Source organism: Alternaria alternata (genome assembly GCF_001642055.1).
Source record: "Alternaria alternata strain SRC1lrK2f unplaced genomic scaffold CC77scaffold_22, whole genome shotgun sequence".
NCBI lineage: Eukaryota > Fungi > Ascomycota > Dothideomycetes > Pleosporales > Pleosporaceae > Alternaria > Alternaria alternata.
In genome coordinates, this window is record NW_017306211.1 from 321,833 (window position 1) to 338,083 (window position 16,251).

The 16,251-nt window shown below is 50.9% G+C and overlaps 7 protein-coding genes and 1 pseudogene across 8 annotated transcripts; 7 read left to right on the forward strand and 1 right to left on the reverse strand.

The window, feature by feature from the left end:
* The first annotated feature begins 57 nt into the window (after window positions 1-57).
* On the forward strand, window positions 58-3,485 carry CC77DRAFT_394469 (hypothetical protein). Its single transcript, XM_018531518.1, has 3 exons — window positions 58-482; window positions 564-2,209; window positions 2,394-3,485. The coding sequence occupies exons 1-3, from the start codon at window positions 200-202 to the stop codon at window positions 3,228-3,230; spliced, it is 2,766 nt and encodes a 921-aa protein (XP_018381688.1). The 5' UTR covers window positions 58-199; the 3' UTR covers window positions 3,231-3,485.
* Window positions 3,486-3,520: 35 nt separating this feature from the next.
* Window positions 3,521-4,159, forward strand: CC77DRAFT_1024152 (hypothetical protein). The gene has a single exon (XM_018525816.1). The coding sequence runs from the start codon at window positions 3,740-3,742 to the stop codon at window positions 4,070-4,072; it is 333 nt and encodes a 110-aa protein (XP_018381689.1). The 5' UTR covers window positions 3,521-3,739; the 3' UTR covers window positions 4,073-4,159.
* A 299-nt stretch (window positions 4,160-4,458) lies between these two features.
* CC77DRAFT_394591 (hypothetical protein) lies at window positions 4,459-6,212 on the forward strand. The gene is made up of 3 exons (XM_018531522.1): window positions 4,459-4,521; window positions 4,662-5,215; window positions 5,284-6,212. Exons 2-3 carry the CDS (start codon window positions 4,930-4,932, stop codon window positions 5,982-5,984), a joined length of 987 nt encoding a protein of 328 aa, XP_018381690.1. The 5' UTR covers window positions 4,459-4,521; window positions 4,662-4,929; the 3' UTR covers window positions 5,985-6,212.
* A 1-nt stretch (window position 6,213) lies between these two features.
* On the forward strand, window positions 6,214-9,257 carry CC77DRAFT_394473 (hypothetical protein). The gene is made up of 3 exons (XM_018531519.1): window positions 6,214-6,586; window positions 6,637-7,097; window positions 7,145-9,257. Exons 1-3 carry the CDS (start codon window positions 6,305-6,307, stop codon window positions 8,910-8,912), a joined length of 2,511 nt encoding a protein of 836 aa, XP_018381691.1. The 5' UTR covers window positions 6,214-6,304; the 3' UTR covers window positions 8,913-9,257.
* Window positions 9,109-9,271, forward strand: CC77DRAFT_t87 (annotated as a pseudogene). The gene has a single exon. The product of its transcript is annotated as a tRNA-OTHER (tRNA).
* A 153-nt stretch (window positions 9,272-9,424) lies between these two features.
* On the reverse strand, window positions 9,425-10,448 carry CC77DRAFT_944890 (HlyIII-domain-containing protein; the record flags this gene model as incomplete). The annotated part of the gene is made up of 3 exons (XM_018534989.1): window positions 9,425-9,586; window positions 9,654-9,884; window positions 9,939-10,448. The coding sequence occupies 3 exons, from the start codon at window positions 10,446-10,448 to the stop codon at window positions 9,425-9,427; spliced, it is 903 nt and encodes a 300-aa protein (XP_018381692.1).
* A 1,177-nt stretch (window positions 10,449-11,625) lies between these two features.
* Window positions 11,626-12,732, forward strand: CC77DRAFT_1034316 (NAD(P)-binding protein; the record flags this gene model as incomplete). Its single annotated transcript, XM_018526862.1, has 2 exons — window positions 11,626-12,554; window positions 12,612-12,732. 2 exons carry the CDS (start codon window positions 11,626-11,628, stop codon window positions 12,730-12,732), a joined length of 1,050 nt encoding a protein of 349 aa, XP_018381693.1.
* A 2,095-nt stretch (window positions 12,733-14,827) lies between these two features.
* On the forward strand, window positions 14,828-16,228 carry CC77DRAFT_1098419 (hypothetical protein; the record flags this gene model as incomplete). The annotated part of the gene is made up of 2 exons (XM_018529947.1): window positions 14,828-15,066; window positions 15,577-16,228. The coding sequence occupies 2 exons, from the start codon at window positions 14,828-14,830 to the stop codon at window positions 15,884-15,886; spliced, it is 549 nt and encodes a 182-aa protein (XP_018381694.1). The 3' UTR covers window positions 15,887-16,228.
* Between the last annotated feature and the right edge of the window lie 23 nt (window positions 16,229-16,251).

Sequence of the window (16,251 nt, forward strand, 5' to 3'; positions counted from 1 at the left end):
TCAGCCCCAGTCAACGCGACCCTGCCGCGTCCTCAGCCATTGGAAGCTCTAGCGCCAAGCCGACGTGGTCGCTTCCCTTTAGCTGTTTCCCCAACTTTACTCCTCCCTCTACATCATCACCTCGCCTGCCCACCAATCCGCCCACACAAACACACACACCTAAGTCCCCCGCGGCTTGCCCACACATCACACAGATCCAATGTCTGAAGCACCATCTCGGCCTGCGCGAGGCAGGAGCTCTGCCCGCGGCGGCAGGGCATCATACGGCTCTCGAGGCCCCAGAAAGACCAACGGCGACAGCGCATCCTCCAACATTGACACATCAGCAGACCAAGGCGAACTTGGAGAGCTTAAGAAGCGCTACCAGTCACAGCTATCCACACTCAAGGAGCTATTCCCCGACTGGACCGACGCCGATCTCGTCCTCGCAATCGAAGAATCTGACGGTGACCTGCAGACCACCATCGAGAAGATCAGTGAGGGTAAGCGCGACCCTCCCACGTGCCCTGCGCCTGCATCACGTAATTTGTACACACGACGGGCACAAGGCTAATGCACTACAGGCGCTGTCTCGCAATTCTCAGAAGTCCCAAAGAAAGCAAAGGACAGGTCCCGCTCCAAGGCCAAGGAGAACGTCGTGCCCATCGATGGCGCGTCCAGTCTGCGCGGCCGGCCCGATGGAGCCCGCCGTGGTGTCGACAGCGGTCGCGGAGGCCGTGGCGGACGGGGCACTGATCGTGGTCGCGGTGGAATTCGAGGCGGTCGTGGAGGCGCCGCCAGTGGACCTCGTGCGGCTGCTGGATCAGTCCCAACTACCGAGTCCGCTGCGTGGGACACACCCACAGTCCCAGAAGAGTCCAAGGAGACCAAAAAGGACGATGAAACCGTACACGCGCCCGAAGCGACGCCCGAAGCCATAAAGCCTGTTGTAGAGGCTGGCCTGACAGCCGCGAAGAAGACTTGGGCGAGTATGTTTGCTGCACCCAAGCCCGTCCCCGCAGTTCCCAAGGCAGCACCGAAGCCTGCTGCTGCTCCAGCCCCCGAAGTGCCCGCACAAGCACCCGACGAGACGCCCGCGCACCAAGTTGCCCAAGAGCCCGCCGTGCAGGCAGAAGAACTGCCTATACCCCCTGTCGCAGATGAAGCCGTCGAGACCCCGCCCATCACGGCCGAAGACACGTCCAAGATGACGCCAGACAAGAGCGTGGACGATGCTGCACCTGACGTCACCCTCACACCCTCTGGAGATCAGCTAACACAGGAGAACGTCGAGCATCTGCCCGACGAGTCCCATCCACCCCCGACCGAGACGGCTTTCAGCACTGTCGCAAGCTCGAAGGATATTGGAAGTGCAGTAGCGACCCCATTGAACGGTCCTACACAAGCACCTATTGGCCGTCCCGCCATTGGAGGATTCCAGACGACCGCATTGAAGGCCACTTCCGGTACCCCACACCGAAGCGCGAGCTACCAGAGGAGGTTGATGGAGCAACAGGAGGCAGTCGTCATGCCCGGCAACCACGCCGTAGACAGGGCTGCAGTTCAGTTTGGCAGCATGGGATTGGGCGAAGGCTCGGACCCAGATGTCGACGAAGACAGGGAAGAGGCAGAGACCAGGACTCAGCCGCCCCAACACTCCCCCATTACCCAGCCCAAGACCTCTCTCCCTCCCGCTCCTCGCCAAGCATCTCAAGATGCCCCCCAACAAGAGTCTGCCCCTACACCAAAGCAGGCCCCTGGACTCCCTCCCGTCCCCCAACACCAACCCAGCCTGCAGCAGTCTCCCTCAAACCCCATTGGATCTCAGGCTATGCAGAACCAAGGATCTCAGTCCAACCAGCCCTACAACCAGTTTGCTAGGTACGGTCAGCCCGGTATTCACTCGGAGGCCTCCGCGCCACCGCAGAAGCCATACGATCCATTCGGCCAGCAGATCCCAGCGTCGAACCACTCGCAGTCGCAGAACTACGATTACCCTGGTCAAAGCCAGGCCCCATCTCAGCCTGGTGCTTTCTCCTCCGCCCCAGACAACTACCCCTCCAACTACCTTACTTCCGAGCAACGCTCGCAATACCAGAACTACTATGGAAGCTACGGTCAGCCCATTGCGCAGAGCCAGCAGGAAGCCGGTTCTGCTCAGCAGCGTACTGGCAGTGCATTCGGCTCTGGACCTACTGACTCGGCTTATTCGCAGAGTCAGATCCCACAAGTAAGTGAACCTGTTGCGCTCTCCAAACTCATCCACGATCGTATCGTTATGCCAAACGAATCCGACTGTCTCATTTGAATGAGTTGCTCGAGACGGGAAAGGCAAACGACACGGACGGAGTAGGGACAGTAGCTCACGCAGAATTCTGTATCCTTCTATTATCCCTTGCTAACAACATTCTCAGTCTCAGAGCCGTTACGGTGACGCTCAGAACAGCGGTCACAACACCCCTAACCCGGCTGCTATGGCAGGTCAGGGACATGGCGCTCAAGGCCAGCACGCGCAGCACGGTCACAGTGCGGGCTACCCATACAACCACCCATACTATGGCAGCCCCTACTACGCTAACTACATGAACCAATTCGGTGGTTACGGCCAAGGAGGAGCAGGCTATGGTTCGTTCGGAAAGGGCGGCATGTACGGTCAACCCCAGCACTACGGCATGTCTCCCCAAGCTTCGTTCGACCAGCACTCGGCTTCACCCGCCAATGCAGGAGGTTTCGGCGCTTCTTCGCTCCACGATCGCGGCAGTGGTATGGGTGCAGGCTTCGGTGACTACGGTCGCTCAGCTTCTGGAGCATCTCAGAACCCCAGCGCCACTGCCAACTCTGCTGCTGCTGGATTCGGTGCCATTCCCGATACCTTTACTCGACCGGGAAACTTCCACCAAAGCTCCTATGGACAGTCGGGTAGCCAGGGCTTGAACGACGACGCCCTGAAGCCCTCGAGCGACTACAAGAGCGGTGGACCCAGCCCATCGGCTCTCGGTGCTCAGCCCGGTCGCCCCGGTTCCGCCAACCAAAGCACCCCTGGACAGGGCGGACCCCAACACCCTCAGCAAGGCTACGGCAACTACCCGAACCACCTTGGCAACAGCCAGTATGGCGGACTCGGTGGTCTAGGCCACCAGAACTCCGGTAGCCACCAGCAGCAGAGTGGCTATGGCAACTACGGCGGATTTGGAGGATACGGCGGAAGCTACAACCGCGGAGGTTGGGGCGGAAACTACGGCCAGCACTAGATCCGTCTCCTGCAAATCCAAGACGTTTAAGAGACTTGACACGTTGTTAAGAAGAATATGGGCTACCCATATCATCATGACGAGCTTGTACGACAAAGGGTCATTGTTTTCTTTCTCACGTCCACTTTGAGTTGACTGATGGCACGAAGAAGCATGTTTACATGATACGCTTGATAGGCCTCAGATTTTGTATTATGACAATCTCCTTTCTTCTCTCTTGTTCCTCTCCTCTTGCATCCTCTCTTTTTCTAGGTCCATGTCATGCCATTGGTTATTTACGTGCTCAGTCGCGAGGCGTTTAAATCCGCAAGGGAGGGATAAAGTCAAAAAGATTCTTGTTTGTCTGATTTTGCGTGTAGTCGGCTTTTTTCCTTCTCCGGTACTTTGAGAAGGAAACTACTGTGTTAGGGTATGGTTAGGGACTTAAGGGGGCAAAGAGCAGAGCAAGGTAGCTCGATGGCGTTCACAGTTGAGCTGCTACTACAGCTGAGCAATGCATATCATTGAACATGGAGCAACTTCGCGCTTTCCTCTTGACTTTGGTATTACCTCTATGCGTGCTTGTCGTAGCGAGGTACTCGGGTACTTCACATGTTACGCTTGAAAGCTTGGCAAGGATTTTAGCGAGCTGCAGGTACGTACCTTTTTTGGCCGAGAAACCGGCGATCCTGCCTCCGCTTCTTGTCCTTCAACAATTCTCGCTTGCTTGCTCACGCAACCTTGACGCAAGCCCGGCGGCCCTTTTGAGAAATCTCTCATTTTCTTTGACCATCCGCCACGCTATGACATACGCACGTGGGCCTAGGGCATGTATTCCGAGTCGTTTCCGAAAGGCCCGATAGAAGAGCGTTTATGCAAGATCGCGAGCCGTCTCGGCGTTCATCGGGCAGCGTTATCAGAGTATTGCGCGATATCATGTCTTATCGACGTGAGATTGAGAGAGGTCTAGAATGTGTACTGTTGCAGGTTATCTAGTAGGCGGATATCGCTACCTGCGTCAGCACACAAGCCTTTGAACCTAGCTGACACATTTACTAAACCTGAAGAGTAGAAAAGAGGCACCAATCCATGTATTATATATAACAGTACGGCCGTAAAAGATGAACACCGGCATCGCAACGAGACAACACTGCCGGCCGATGTTTGCTCACCGCCAGCATTACCAACGCGATAACACCTGGGCATGCTCGGAACGTCATTCCAGTCAAGACCTTTATCTCCGCGCTACTGCCGCCATGATCCACGACTAATCCGTTTGCAAGGATAGAAACCAAGGGTCTTACTTTTCTAGGTAAAGCTCCCTCGACTCATGCGTCAAGGTCATCATGGTGCTGTCGGAATTTATTTTCTGGCTTGTACGCGCTGTTTTCCCAAGCGTCGACTTCGTGATACCTTGATGGTCCCTGAGTCGCTTACAAGCAAAAATCACAGAACGCCCACTCGCGCGCTAATTGACTGCATCTTTTCTTTTTGGGCCGAAACGTATGCGTCGTGGTATCTGTCTTGATTGATTGGAACGACGTGTAGTCAGCTGGAGCGACACACCGATTAATTACAGGAGCTGAGAAACGCCAACGACTGTATTTGAAGAAGAGAGGACTACACAGTATCCGGAAAGCAATCCGACACGTCTCTTCACCTGTTACACCCACAAAACGTATCGTGCCATAAACCAAGGTCCTGGCAAACATCTACTGCCATGGAGTCCACGTCCTACCAAGCCGACGCTCTCCCAGCTTCGCCGCTACTCCGTCTTCCTTTCGAGATCCGTCTCATGATATACGAGTACCTACTCCTACCATCGACGACGCCCACGACCGGAAACGGAACCTCAGTCGCGAACCTAATTCCCGACTTCCATACCTACCTCTCCGAAGATACGAACAATGATCCATGTACCTTGAGCGTACGCACTATGGATCCATGGTTGGGAGTGCAAGGTCCAAGGACATGGAGACGGAGGAGTACATACCATATTAGAACCGGTACGTTCACAAGCAATCCGAGGGGAAATCTGTGAAGGGAACCGGACAATGTGCTAATGGATTCGCAGGGCCCTTTCTAACAACCACAACACCAACAACGTACCGCGTCCTCCTCTCCCCCTACACATCGCACCTCCGCCACACCGTCCCCTCCCTGCTATCTCTAAACCACCAAATCCACGCCGAAGCAAGCAAAATCCTCTACTCGACCTACACATTCTCCTTCCACACCAGCATCGAAGCTGCAGTACCCTTCCTTTCCGACCTTACACCCCGAAGCCGTGCCGCTCTACGCCATCTCAGCGTGACGAAGAAAGCGCTACCATATAGCAAAGAGTTTGACCGCGCGGAATGGGCAAGTCTATGCGACTACCTTGCTACACCGCCGCAGTCTGCTCTCGACGGAACCGAGATTCCTGCGCCTGTTTCCCTGCGCAGCCTTACTCTGAACGTCATATCTGGCAAGCCTGATCATGGCTGGGAGTCCATAACGCCCATCCTGCCCAGTGACTTTGACACCATGCTGCGTATGAAGAACGAGTGGCTTGGTGGTCCGCTTGGTGGTGGTGGTGGTGATTTCGGGGGCATGGATTTAGAGTGGGCGGAACAGGTTATGGCGATCAAGGGACTGGAGAGCATCAACGTGAAGGCGATGGTGGAGAGGTGTGCTAATCCTGTGAGTGAGAAACAGGCGTTTTGGATTGCGTTTAGTAAGAGTGTTGCTGAGGGGGGTTTTGGGGAGTGGATGACTAGGAGGATGGTGGTTTAGGGATACAAACTGGTTGATTCCTTTCTTGTTTGAATGAAGAGCGCTAAAGCGAGCGATGGTAGGTATGGTCTCATTGGTGTTTACTATACATAGCCAATGGATCTTTTGGCCCCCACACCAAGCCCCCCACCACACATCTAGGATTCACCTGGTGCAGTATTTTCGTCATGCTGCAGACGTATGGCACGTTACTCAGCCTTGTTGACTTGGCATATCTGTCGTCCCCTTGTTGATGAAGTGGATTAAAAGCAGGCTAGTGTCTGCAAGGGCATTGTTCTTCTCCCACAGTTTCATCTCTTCGATTCGTATATCCGTACACCATGGCATCACGCTATGATGCTTTACAAACTAGGGAGGATATGAACGACCCTATACGATTGCAAGAAGGCCAGGATGTCGCCTCTGTACAACAGTACGAATACCAGGATGTCAGTGTGGCGAGCGAGCGCTCCAGCGTTTCTATACAACAATACGAATACCAGAACTTCAGCGTAGCGAACGAAAACTTGGTCAATGCTGCACAACAACAGAAAACTAAAGATGTCCGAACAACCGTAGTTCCTGCCCACAAGGCAGAAGTGCCTGAAGGGCGACCCGTAACAGTACGTGTAGATTGGACCTCCACACGTAAACCTAATAACACGTCACGCAGATTGTGCGCAGAATCGGCAAGTGGCCCTGCACTCTAATTGTGCTCAGCATACTCGGAACTGCGGCATTCATCATTTACATTACTTTTCTCTGGTTTACCGCAAGCGGTAATAAGAATTGGAAAAACATCGCTCTGTCCGGTTGGATGACGAGATCTGTCGCCATTGCGGCTGTTGTGCTTCGAACATCAACCACTGTGCAAGCCGGCCTCGCGTCATCTATGCTTGCCGCTATTGCGCTTGAAAGTACTACTGGAGTTGCCCTGCAAGATCTAGCACCTCTGTCTTTGATGCGCGCGTCTTCGGCGGCGCCGTATGCTCTATTAGCATATCCGAAGCTCGGTCGCAACGGACCAACTTGGGTTCTTCTTGTGTGGGCTGCCATCATATCGATCACAACTGTTTTACTTCAGTTTACATCGACGATTCTGCTGGCCGACGTGAACGCGGGCTTTATTCCGAGGTAGGCTTAATTCAAAGATCGACTGGAAGTCATGTTAACCTGGATAGTGGTCTTTCACCGTACGCATATGTACTTCCTCAAGAGTTGTTGTATAGGGGAAGTCTGACTGCCAACTGGCGAAGCGCTCCACGCCCGTGGCCGATATTTGCAGAGTATACGGGAAACGACTCGGCTGATGGGTCACTAGGCTACTCAGACACAGGTTCCACAATGAGAGCGCTTTTGCCGTTTAGCGATACTCGGTCTCGGTCCTTCATCCATACCTACGAAGGTCCAGCCCCCGTCGTCGATGCGCGCACGATTTGTATTAGGCCAAATATCACAAATACTCGGGTACAAGCCAATACTACTTACGACCTCAAAATTCATGGGAATATTTCGATTCCAGACGACCTGCTAACAGTCCTCTTGGCCGAGACCCCCTTTACGGGCTTCAAGCCAACCGCGTTTGCGTGTGAGCCGTCGTGGAACTTCGTAAGAGATTATGGCCAGAACAAAGTTGCAGGTCGAACCTCTGCTTGGGATCTAACCGTTTGCGACATCGGACCGGCAGGTTATGGGGAGCTTAAAAGCCCCTTTTGGAAGAACTTCTCCAGCGAAGTCACCCCTTTTCTTCTGATGAACTACACGGGTTATGTGGATCAACAAGTCCAAAACAACACGAAACTTCCACCTTCGGAACTTGCAAACTTTAATGATACAACTCCAGGACTACGTTATCATGACAGAAACGAGTGGCTCGATCTGAAACAAGACGCGGATGCTTTGGACTGGTCGGGTGGCAACAATTTCGCAGATAACAAGCTAAGCTTCAGTCTCTGCCTTCCAGTATTCCGCGCCTATGTTCTTAACATATCGGCAACATCACGAGCGCCTCTGGAAGAGCCAACGTTCTTCTTTGACGTTGAGCGAAGTCAGTTCCGCTACGATGATATACGGAAGCAGTTAGTTTCATCGTCGAAGCTTCCCACAGATGAGCGAAATGTTCTATCTTTGCATCCACAGTCCTGGCGACTCTTCGACAATATGACCGACCAAGAATACCCTTTCGGTAACATCCTCACCATGATAACGCTCACCGGCTCAGGCACCGGCTCAAATCAGATTTTCGAGCCAGGGCAAGAACATTCTACTTTACATCTGATGGACAACATGAAAGAATTCCAGCCTCGTGCAGATTACAATATCGAAGGACTTGGATTAGAGATTCTACAAGAAGACGGAACCCCAGCGGAAGCAATGCAAAGCATGCTGATGAGCGTTGTACTGGCAGACTACCAGTCTTACGTCTTCACTGAAGTTCCCGATGGCACACCGAACAGTACAGTCGCCTTGCGTGGTGATTTCATCACAGCGCAGGTGCCCGGAGGTAATGGACGACCTGCAACCAACCCTGCCGGAGCGACAAGTTCATATATCATAGTCATGATAGCCACAGCTATACACAGCGTCGCCGTGTTCTTAATTTTCATGCTATTCATTAGAAGCACCAAACATACGCTGATTTGGGAGAGTTGGCACATCATCGCCCAGAGCATAAGCGCAGTTACTGAACCTTATCTCAACCAGGCGGGCCTAGCCACCGACTCCGAAATCAAGAAACAAATGAAGACCGACGGTACTTCTAATCAAGCTGTTTCAGTCAAAACGGATGAAAGCGGAGCCAGAACTGAAGTCGGCGTTGTTAGGCAACGGGTGAAGAGTAGCAGAGTACAAAAGGACTCTCAGAGTGATCTTTTAATGGAGGAGCTCAGGCCTGTGAGATCTGTACGGGATGTGCAGCGGTGGAACGATAGAGACACAACCAACAATTAGTCGGGGGCGTTGCGAATTATTGATTCATATCTGCTAATAGGGGGGTATTAGATGGCATCGATACTGCTAGGACAGATTGCCAGACAATTCGCCTGACGCTGCCAACCTACACCAATCTCTCCTTTCTTATTAACCCATCTACCTTTACTCTACATCAATCTGTCATTTCCCACGTCTCTCATCAAAAAAGCGTCCAGGACACATGGCCTAATGGTAAGGCGCCCGCACACAATGGCCTTAGCGTCGCCCGGCATGAATTCGCTGAAATTGAGCATGGGACAGCCAGCACAGAATTTGCGAAAGTTCGGCACTGGGCAGTCGTGATGCGGGACATGCAAGTTCGAGTCTCGCTGTGTCCATTAATCTCTACTTTTTTTTTGTTGACGTTGGCGTTGTCGTTATTGCAGAGAGGTAAAGGCAGCCAGATTGGAAATGGCGGTTGTAGAAGGTTGGCATAAACGTTGACGGTAAGAGTGAACTTGAGAAAATACGTCAGTCAGACACATGCGTGCTCACGACCACTGACAGCGCTGGTTCACGTAGTTCCACTCCATGGCGCTCATAACTCCGTAATAATGCGCTATAGCGCTTAAAACGATGAAGAGGTGAAACAGCTGATGCGATGCACCAAAAATATCGTATCTCTTCGGTCTGCAAGACTCTGGGAAGTGTTTCTGTTACGCTCGTCAATCAACACTTCATTGCAAAGAAATATGGTGGCGTTGAACATGATTGCCTTACCGCATAGAACCAAACACCCATCATTATCAGAACACCTTCAAGGTAATAACAACGCAGACCAGTTTGCTTGTCAAACTGGCCATAAGGGAATAGTAACGCGCCATGGATGATTGGCGCAAAAGCCGAAAAGCCTGTAGCGACAAATGCCGACAGGCGTAAGGTTTTCCATTTCGGACCATGAAGGCTAGGGTTGATGACCATAGTCGCTGTTAAAGTTCCTAATGTGATGATCTGGAAGAATCTCTTAGCCATCGTGTGTACCGTCGCATATCATTCTATACATACCATCGACCAGTATACCTTCTGCAACTGCGGTTCGCAATAAAACCCAAAGTAAAGACCGGGTATAAAACTCCCTACGATCTGAACTATAATCGCAACATAATCCAACCTTACCCACAGACTAGCGAACGTCTCAGAATGGCATATCAGCGTGTGATACGCAGCGGAAGTACCGAAGCATATCACAGACGTAGTTAGGAAGATTCGGAAGACGAGTTCATCGGTCCATGTCGCTTGCGGGAAGCGAATGATGAAGTAGCGGTCAAAAGAGTAACTGGCCAAGAGAACGACGACGGCGGGAATGAGATGCGAGTAGATGTTGACGGTCTCGTTGTGCAGGTAAGATAGGCTGCGGATGCAGAGGGGTATCGATTTTGTGACGGGACGGTAGCCGGTGGTTATCCAGGCGTTGTGGGCGTACCAGGATGGCACTTCGTGACTGTCGTAGAGTTTTTCCGATGTATCATGTCGCGATGGTTCTTTGGATGGCTTGCAGGTATCGCGACTGGCCATGGTTGAAGTCATCGGCGACAAGTATTAAAGCGACCGCAAATTAGGATTAAAAATTAGATGATGAGAAGAAGGAGAAGATGCGAAAGACCAGAGACTAGAGAAAACTGCATAGGAGTTAAATCGGCTATAAAGATCGAATCATCGGCAAATAAATCCGTCAATTATTCGCGATATTATCGCGCCGCTTGAGTCAGCGCGTTGGGTGATCAGTTTGGCACGGACATATTAGCCAGGGTAGTTAGTGCCCATATCCTGACATGATAAACACGATATGGATTTGCCCTGCCCTTCGAGATCACTTCTGTGTGTGATGGCGATGGCGATGGCGGCTGCGGAATCGCGCGGTTGTTGTGAGGATTTAGCAGGCATGAAATGACGTAACGGAACTTTAACGCCCGGCACGTCTCCTACCACCGTGAGTATGGAGAGCGCATGCAGAACGATCGCGAAATCGGAGATAAAGAATGATTAAGATATGCCACATGTTTCGCAGTGGGAATTCTACATGCACAATCAGTATACGACAGCCCGGTTGGTAACAACTCTAAATCTACTTCAGCAGGTTCTAAAATGAAAGGGGGTTCTTCTCGCGAGTACTACGCGGTTTGTTGGTTCAGTCGTTGGGCCTATCGGATGCATGCCTTAGGCTGAAGGTTAGGGGCAACAAAGCCATAGTACCTACCTAGGTATTCTACCAAGCCGAAGTTCGTACGGGTCCTCACTCCGACTCCGACACACCAAAACAATCAACAATCCTGTAATGAGTTTCGCCCAGGCAGACGGGGTCCTGTAAGCGGTATAGCAGAATTTCCTTCTTGGCTGTCCCAACGTTCTCCTACGAATTAATCCATTTTCTGTCTGTGCGCGTAGCTAATACCATCTGATACTGTTGTCCTCGTTCGTCCGAGAGTACGACCCATTATAGCTTCAAGTTACAAATCATGCGGCGCGCCTTATATTGCAAGCAAGATGCATCAGCCCAGTCAGAACTGCATCCCGAATGGCTTCGAATCTTGTCGTATATCCGCAGTACACGGACACGATGACGATTAGCGGATTGCGCACATTCTAGCAGGTTAGATCCATGAGATACATTGCATCTCCTATATATACGCGTAGCCTTCGCATATATTGCTGCAGTTCATGCATCGTATTAGCTCTCCTTCAACTTGTTACCATGTCTCACAACATTCTTTTAACAGGCGGTTCTGGCTATCTCGGCGGCACGCTTCTTGCGCGCTGGAATGAAGCACAGCTCCCCTCATATGGGAAGCTGTTCGCTCTCGTGCGCTCATCGGAGCAAGTGAGTGCAGTCAAGCAATACAATGCCACGCCTCTTACAATCGATGCATCAGACCCAGAAAGCATCAAAGAAACGATCATCAACGAAAAGATCACGATCGTCCTACATCTCCATGATGTTATGGACACCACCTTCTCCACACACTCCATTGCTGGCCTAGGTGAAGTCAAAAAACTGACCGGTCTCCAAACGCACTTCCTATTTACCACCGGCGCGAAAGTGTTTTCGGAATTCGTTGGAATGCCGACGGAGCAACCCCTGCCCGACACTCATCCGGATCTTTATGTACTACAAAAGCACGCGATCGACCACACGCCACTCAAGATCTTTAGTCCAGCCCTCAAGGCTAACTGTAACGTAATCGAGGAGGCGGAAGCACATGGTGTGCGTAGCTATATCTTTGCACCGTGCATTGTGTATGGAAAGGGAGAAGGCTTTGGGAACAAGACCTCGATACAGACCGTTGCTATCATCAAAGCCGCCAAGAAACTCCGTCAGGTGTATCGAGTCGACGAAGGTAGACCAACCTGGCTTGTCTGTCATGTTTTGGATAACACTAGTCTATACCTCGATCTGATCCGCTCGATGCTTCAGGAAAGGTCGATAGGCTATGGTAAGAGCGGCTACTACATCGCTTCTTCTGGATCGGTTGCCTGGGACGACATCTATGATGCGTATAGCCTTGAGCTTAAGAGGCAAGGTGTCGTTGACGATGAGACGGTAAAGGATGCGGACGATTCGACCCAGGAGAAGATGGCAGAAATCCTTGGTGGAATCCCAGCGAAAGTTCAACTCGGTGGATTGTAAGTCTATTCCGATCGTATAAAAGGGTTGAATAAAGAATGCTAATTACTATTCAGATGCACGTTGGCTGCTGACAATGGCCCGAGAATGGGTTGGACGCCACGCTACAAGGCGGAGCACATACTCGAGGCTGCAAAGGACGAGGTGGATTCTGTCCTGCGAAATATGAGAGACTAGCCACTTTTGGGTGCCTAGCTTAAAAATTCCAGCCTACTCGAGTATCCTTTATCGTAAGAATGTAACTACCCTGACCCGTGTGCACGCTGTACGCGCTCGATCAAACACATCAATTCTTCAATATCATAAATGGCGATGCCGGCTGCGGAATCGCGCAGTTGTGAGGATCTAGCAAATATAACATAAGCGAACATCGGCAGGTTGCCAGGCGCAAGAAAGTAGAAACTCATCTCTCTCGACACTGCCAATGTGAAAGAGTTTCGATCCAAAGAGTTATGAGCACTTCGGATACCTAGAAATTTATCAATGAGGAATGGGAGCTGTCGTAGAGACCAGCGTCCTGTCTTAAAGGATTAACACCAGATCCCACTTCGAGGTGCTACGACATGTTGCATACTTTTTCAGAAGCAGCCTTCTTTGTACCAATAGCATACCTAGGTACGATAGCCTTACCAAACGTCGCTATTGACCAATGATGTAAGCGTTTCGCGAAGACCACTAGAGAAGGTGGGCGGTGAGGGGCCATTGCGGCACCCTCACATCGCAAGTGCGCCATGTTATGTTGGAACAACACATGGCACACTTGCGATGTGACAGTACTGGATTATATCAAGTTCTCGGTGCCGACCAGCAATCTTAGAAGAGAAAAAACGAGTTTTGAAATACAGTAACACGCCTTCGACTACAATTCATTACTATATATACTAAAGGGCATCACGACAGCTTATCATCGTTCCCATCACCGTATGTGGCTTACCTAGGTAGCTTTCCACCTTTGATTGGTTGTGTCGTCACGCTAAACTATATTCGTCAGTCGAAGTCGGTATCACCTTATCACCATGTCCTCTTCCACCACCACTGCCGATGAGCAGATTAATATGGACACCTTGCTTCCCACATACCTTCGACCACGGCGCGCCCACACCTTCCCCTCACTCGATCCTCAACCGTTCAACAGCGGGATGATGCCCTCGAGAATCAACACCAACATAACTATCCCCAGTGTGAGAGGATGGTTTACTTATCTTGTTGGGCTTGCTACTATTGTCGGACTTGTTGTCGCTATCGTCGCTATAGTGGTGAAGTGATCAGAGAGCGGGAGCGAGGACCATGTACCTAGGTAGCGACCGTGGTCCAGACAGCATGTACAGTCGCGAGTAGCAACATAAAAAAATAGGATGAGAAGAACAAGGCGCAGGCCGACTGCATGGACAATTTGAGAAGATTTCAGCGGATCCTAAGTGATCGATAGTGACGAAAGCTAAGGCTCATCTGTTCAGCCTTACGACGTCATATTGTAAGCGTGTGCCACCTAATCCCCTTTGGTATGACCGGTGATGCAGAAGAATGGAAAGCGACAAAGGGAACACTTCACAAGCTACGCCGACGAATCGTAGGTCAGCATCCTCAAGCTGCAGATATGCACTTTCTAGACTCCCGAGGCAGATATCTGCAAGGTTAGCAGATCGCATTCGCTACCTAGTAATATTGATTGTGTCACGACCTGCGGGCCAGATGGAACGGCAACGGCAAGCTTTAATATAAGGTTAATCCACCCGCCAAGAGCCCCTCGCTTCTCCAGATCTACGGAATGAAGGTGTTTTGAAGAGCATGTAAGACGCATGTTTAAGCGGCCAACGATACCAACTTTGGGCTGTGGCGTTGGGTCATCCCTAGTAAACCTCCAAGATTAGATGGTTCTGATTGGCTACCTGCGGTGGTCTGAGCAGGATTTGGCCTAGCCTATCCCCGGCGCTTAAGTGCAGGATGTCTAGCATACAGCGGCTGCCGTCCTGTCCGGGACGCAACCTGATAGGTGCCATAGACATTCATACGTCCAGAGACGTCGATACCTCACGCCTATGGCACTCACAGCAGAGCACTTCGAGTCGCAGGCGGGCATTCATATATGCTATGCCTTCTGAACAATCTCGAAATGGGAATCATCAAGAAACACAAGATCAAGCTTCGCTTTTGCTTTTCCATTGTTGTTCAGCCTGATGCCAACTCACCAGCACGCACGTATGTAGTTAGCACCTGTACTTGTGATTGGCTGTATCGTCAAGCTAACTTATGAGCAGTCAAAAGCATCACTATGCGCAACCCCGATACTGTATTACCTACCTACTTCCCTCCGCGCCGTGCTTATACTTTACCTTCGTACGACCCGTATCTTCCTAGCGATCGAATGACACCCACGGGTACGAACTATACTGTGACTGCCCCTGATAGGAAGAGAAGATGGTTCACATTCATAGTGGAATACGCTCATGTTATAGGGCTCGTTATTGCCGCTATTGGAATCGTTGTCGCTGTTATTGCTGTCGTGGTCAAGTGAGTGGAAAACCCTCAAAGGGTATGCAGAATCGTTGTAATGGAAGACCGGAGGGGTAATTGATGAAGTTTTGCGACAAACACGAGGCTCAAATTTCTTCCTATTTATGCCATGTCTGATCTTGAAAAACGATACAACAGTCGTGTTAAGCAGTCCCGGCCGCATCGGTATTTACAGCGTTACAACTCCCGATCAGAAATATTGACTAACTGTATAAGGTCTAGCGTGAAAGAAATTTATTGGTGACCATTCTGTGGGCAACTGTTCTGAGAGCTGAACAGCAGGGGTGTTGCAGAATCTCCCAGCATTTAGTGCAGAACACGCAGCAAGAGAAGAATGAAACCTACACTGCGCAAGAAACATACTACATTGGGAGATTTATTTCAGATTCTTACTACCGGGTTTACGTTGCAACATTACTGCAATAACAACATCTTCTAGCACCCACAGATGTAATTCAATCTGCCATTTCTGTTTGATGTTGTAGTCGACACGCTAACTCATTGCAGTCGAAAGATGGACATGCGTTACCCCAACCAGGCCCACACTACTGCAGCCTCTTGGGTTACCACCAACCCCACGCTACTACCCTTACACATTCAGCCAGCCAGCCCTGGATATGAGCTTTTGACTGTCCTTCGATTGTGCCTCGAAGAATTGAGAAACATTAGGCAATTACTGGCCCGTTTAGTTGAAGCCGTTCAACCACTGTTTCAACTTCTTCACAGAGACGCCTGGTACATGTTTGCTTATTTTGTTGCCGACTGGGTTGTCGGTCTCATCGCCTCTGTTGCTGGCGTTATTCAGGCCAAGAAATAGGATACGGGGGAAAGAAAGAGTCAGACTTCGCTTGCGAGTAGTGCTGGTCAGACACACCCAAGATCAGACTGAAGTCGAGAGACAGTGAAAGGAGAGGAGCGGAGGAAAGCAGTGCGCGTACTTTTTGCTAGGAGGAAAGAAGAAGTAATTTGTGTTGTAAGCAGGATGCGACATGCCGTTCGTTGAAAGGGTTGTGGAGGAGTTACGGGGAGTCTGTTACTGGATATTCTAGATAAGCCAAAGGCTTCGCAAGCCTGTATATAGTACAAGTCTAGCTTTGCGTAATCCTATTACAATTTGTTGTGACGCTACAGCTGCATTACTCACGAAGACGTTGTGTTGTTGCCCGGGCCTTGACTGAACAT

What these genes read in the sequence shown, in the direction of transcription:
- CC77DRAFT_394469 (XM_018531518.1), top strand. Translation starts at nt 200, where the DNA reads ATGTCTGAAGCACCATCTCGGCCTGCGCGAGGCAGGAGCTCTGCCCGC. An exon ending in CATCGAGAAGATCAGTGAGG is followed by an intron (nt 483 to 563) that starts GTAAGCGCGACC and finishes AATGCACTACAG; the next exon opens with GCGCTGTCTCGCAATTCTCA. An exon ending in CGCAGAGTCAGATCCCACAA is followed by an intron (nt 2,210 to 2,393) that starts GTAAGTGAACCT and finishes CAACATTCTCAG; the next exon opens with TCTCAGAGCCGTTACGGTGA.
- CC77DRAFT_1024152 (XM_018525816.1), top strand. Translation starts at nt 3,740, where the DNA reads ATGGAGCAACTTCGCGCTTTCCTCTTGACTTTGGTATTACCTCTATGC.
- CC77DRAFT_394591 (XM_018531522.1), top strand. Translation starts at nt 4,930, where the DNA reads ATGGAGTCCACGTCCTACCAAGCCGACGCTCTCCCAGCTTCGCCGCTA. An exon ending in TACATACCATATTAGAACCG is followed by an intron (nt 5,216 to 5,283) that starts GTACGTTCACAA and finishes ATGGATTCGCAG; the next exon opens with GGCCCTTTCTAACAACCACA.
- CC77DRAFT_394473 (XM_018531519.1), top strand. Translation starts at nt 6,305, where the DNA reads ATGGCATCACGCTATGATGCTTTACAAACTAGGGAGGATATGAACGAC. An exon ending in CTGAAGGGCGACCCGTAACA is followed by an intron (nt 6,587 to 6,636) that starts GTACGTGTAGAT and finishes CACGTCACGCAG; the next exon opens with ATTGTGCGCAGAATCGGCAA. An exon ending in AACGCGGGCTTTATTCCGAG is followed by an intron (nt 7,098 to 7,144) that starts GTAGGCTTAATT and finishes TAACCTGGATAG; the next exon opens with TGGTCTTTCACCGTACGCAT.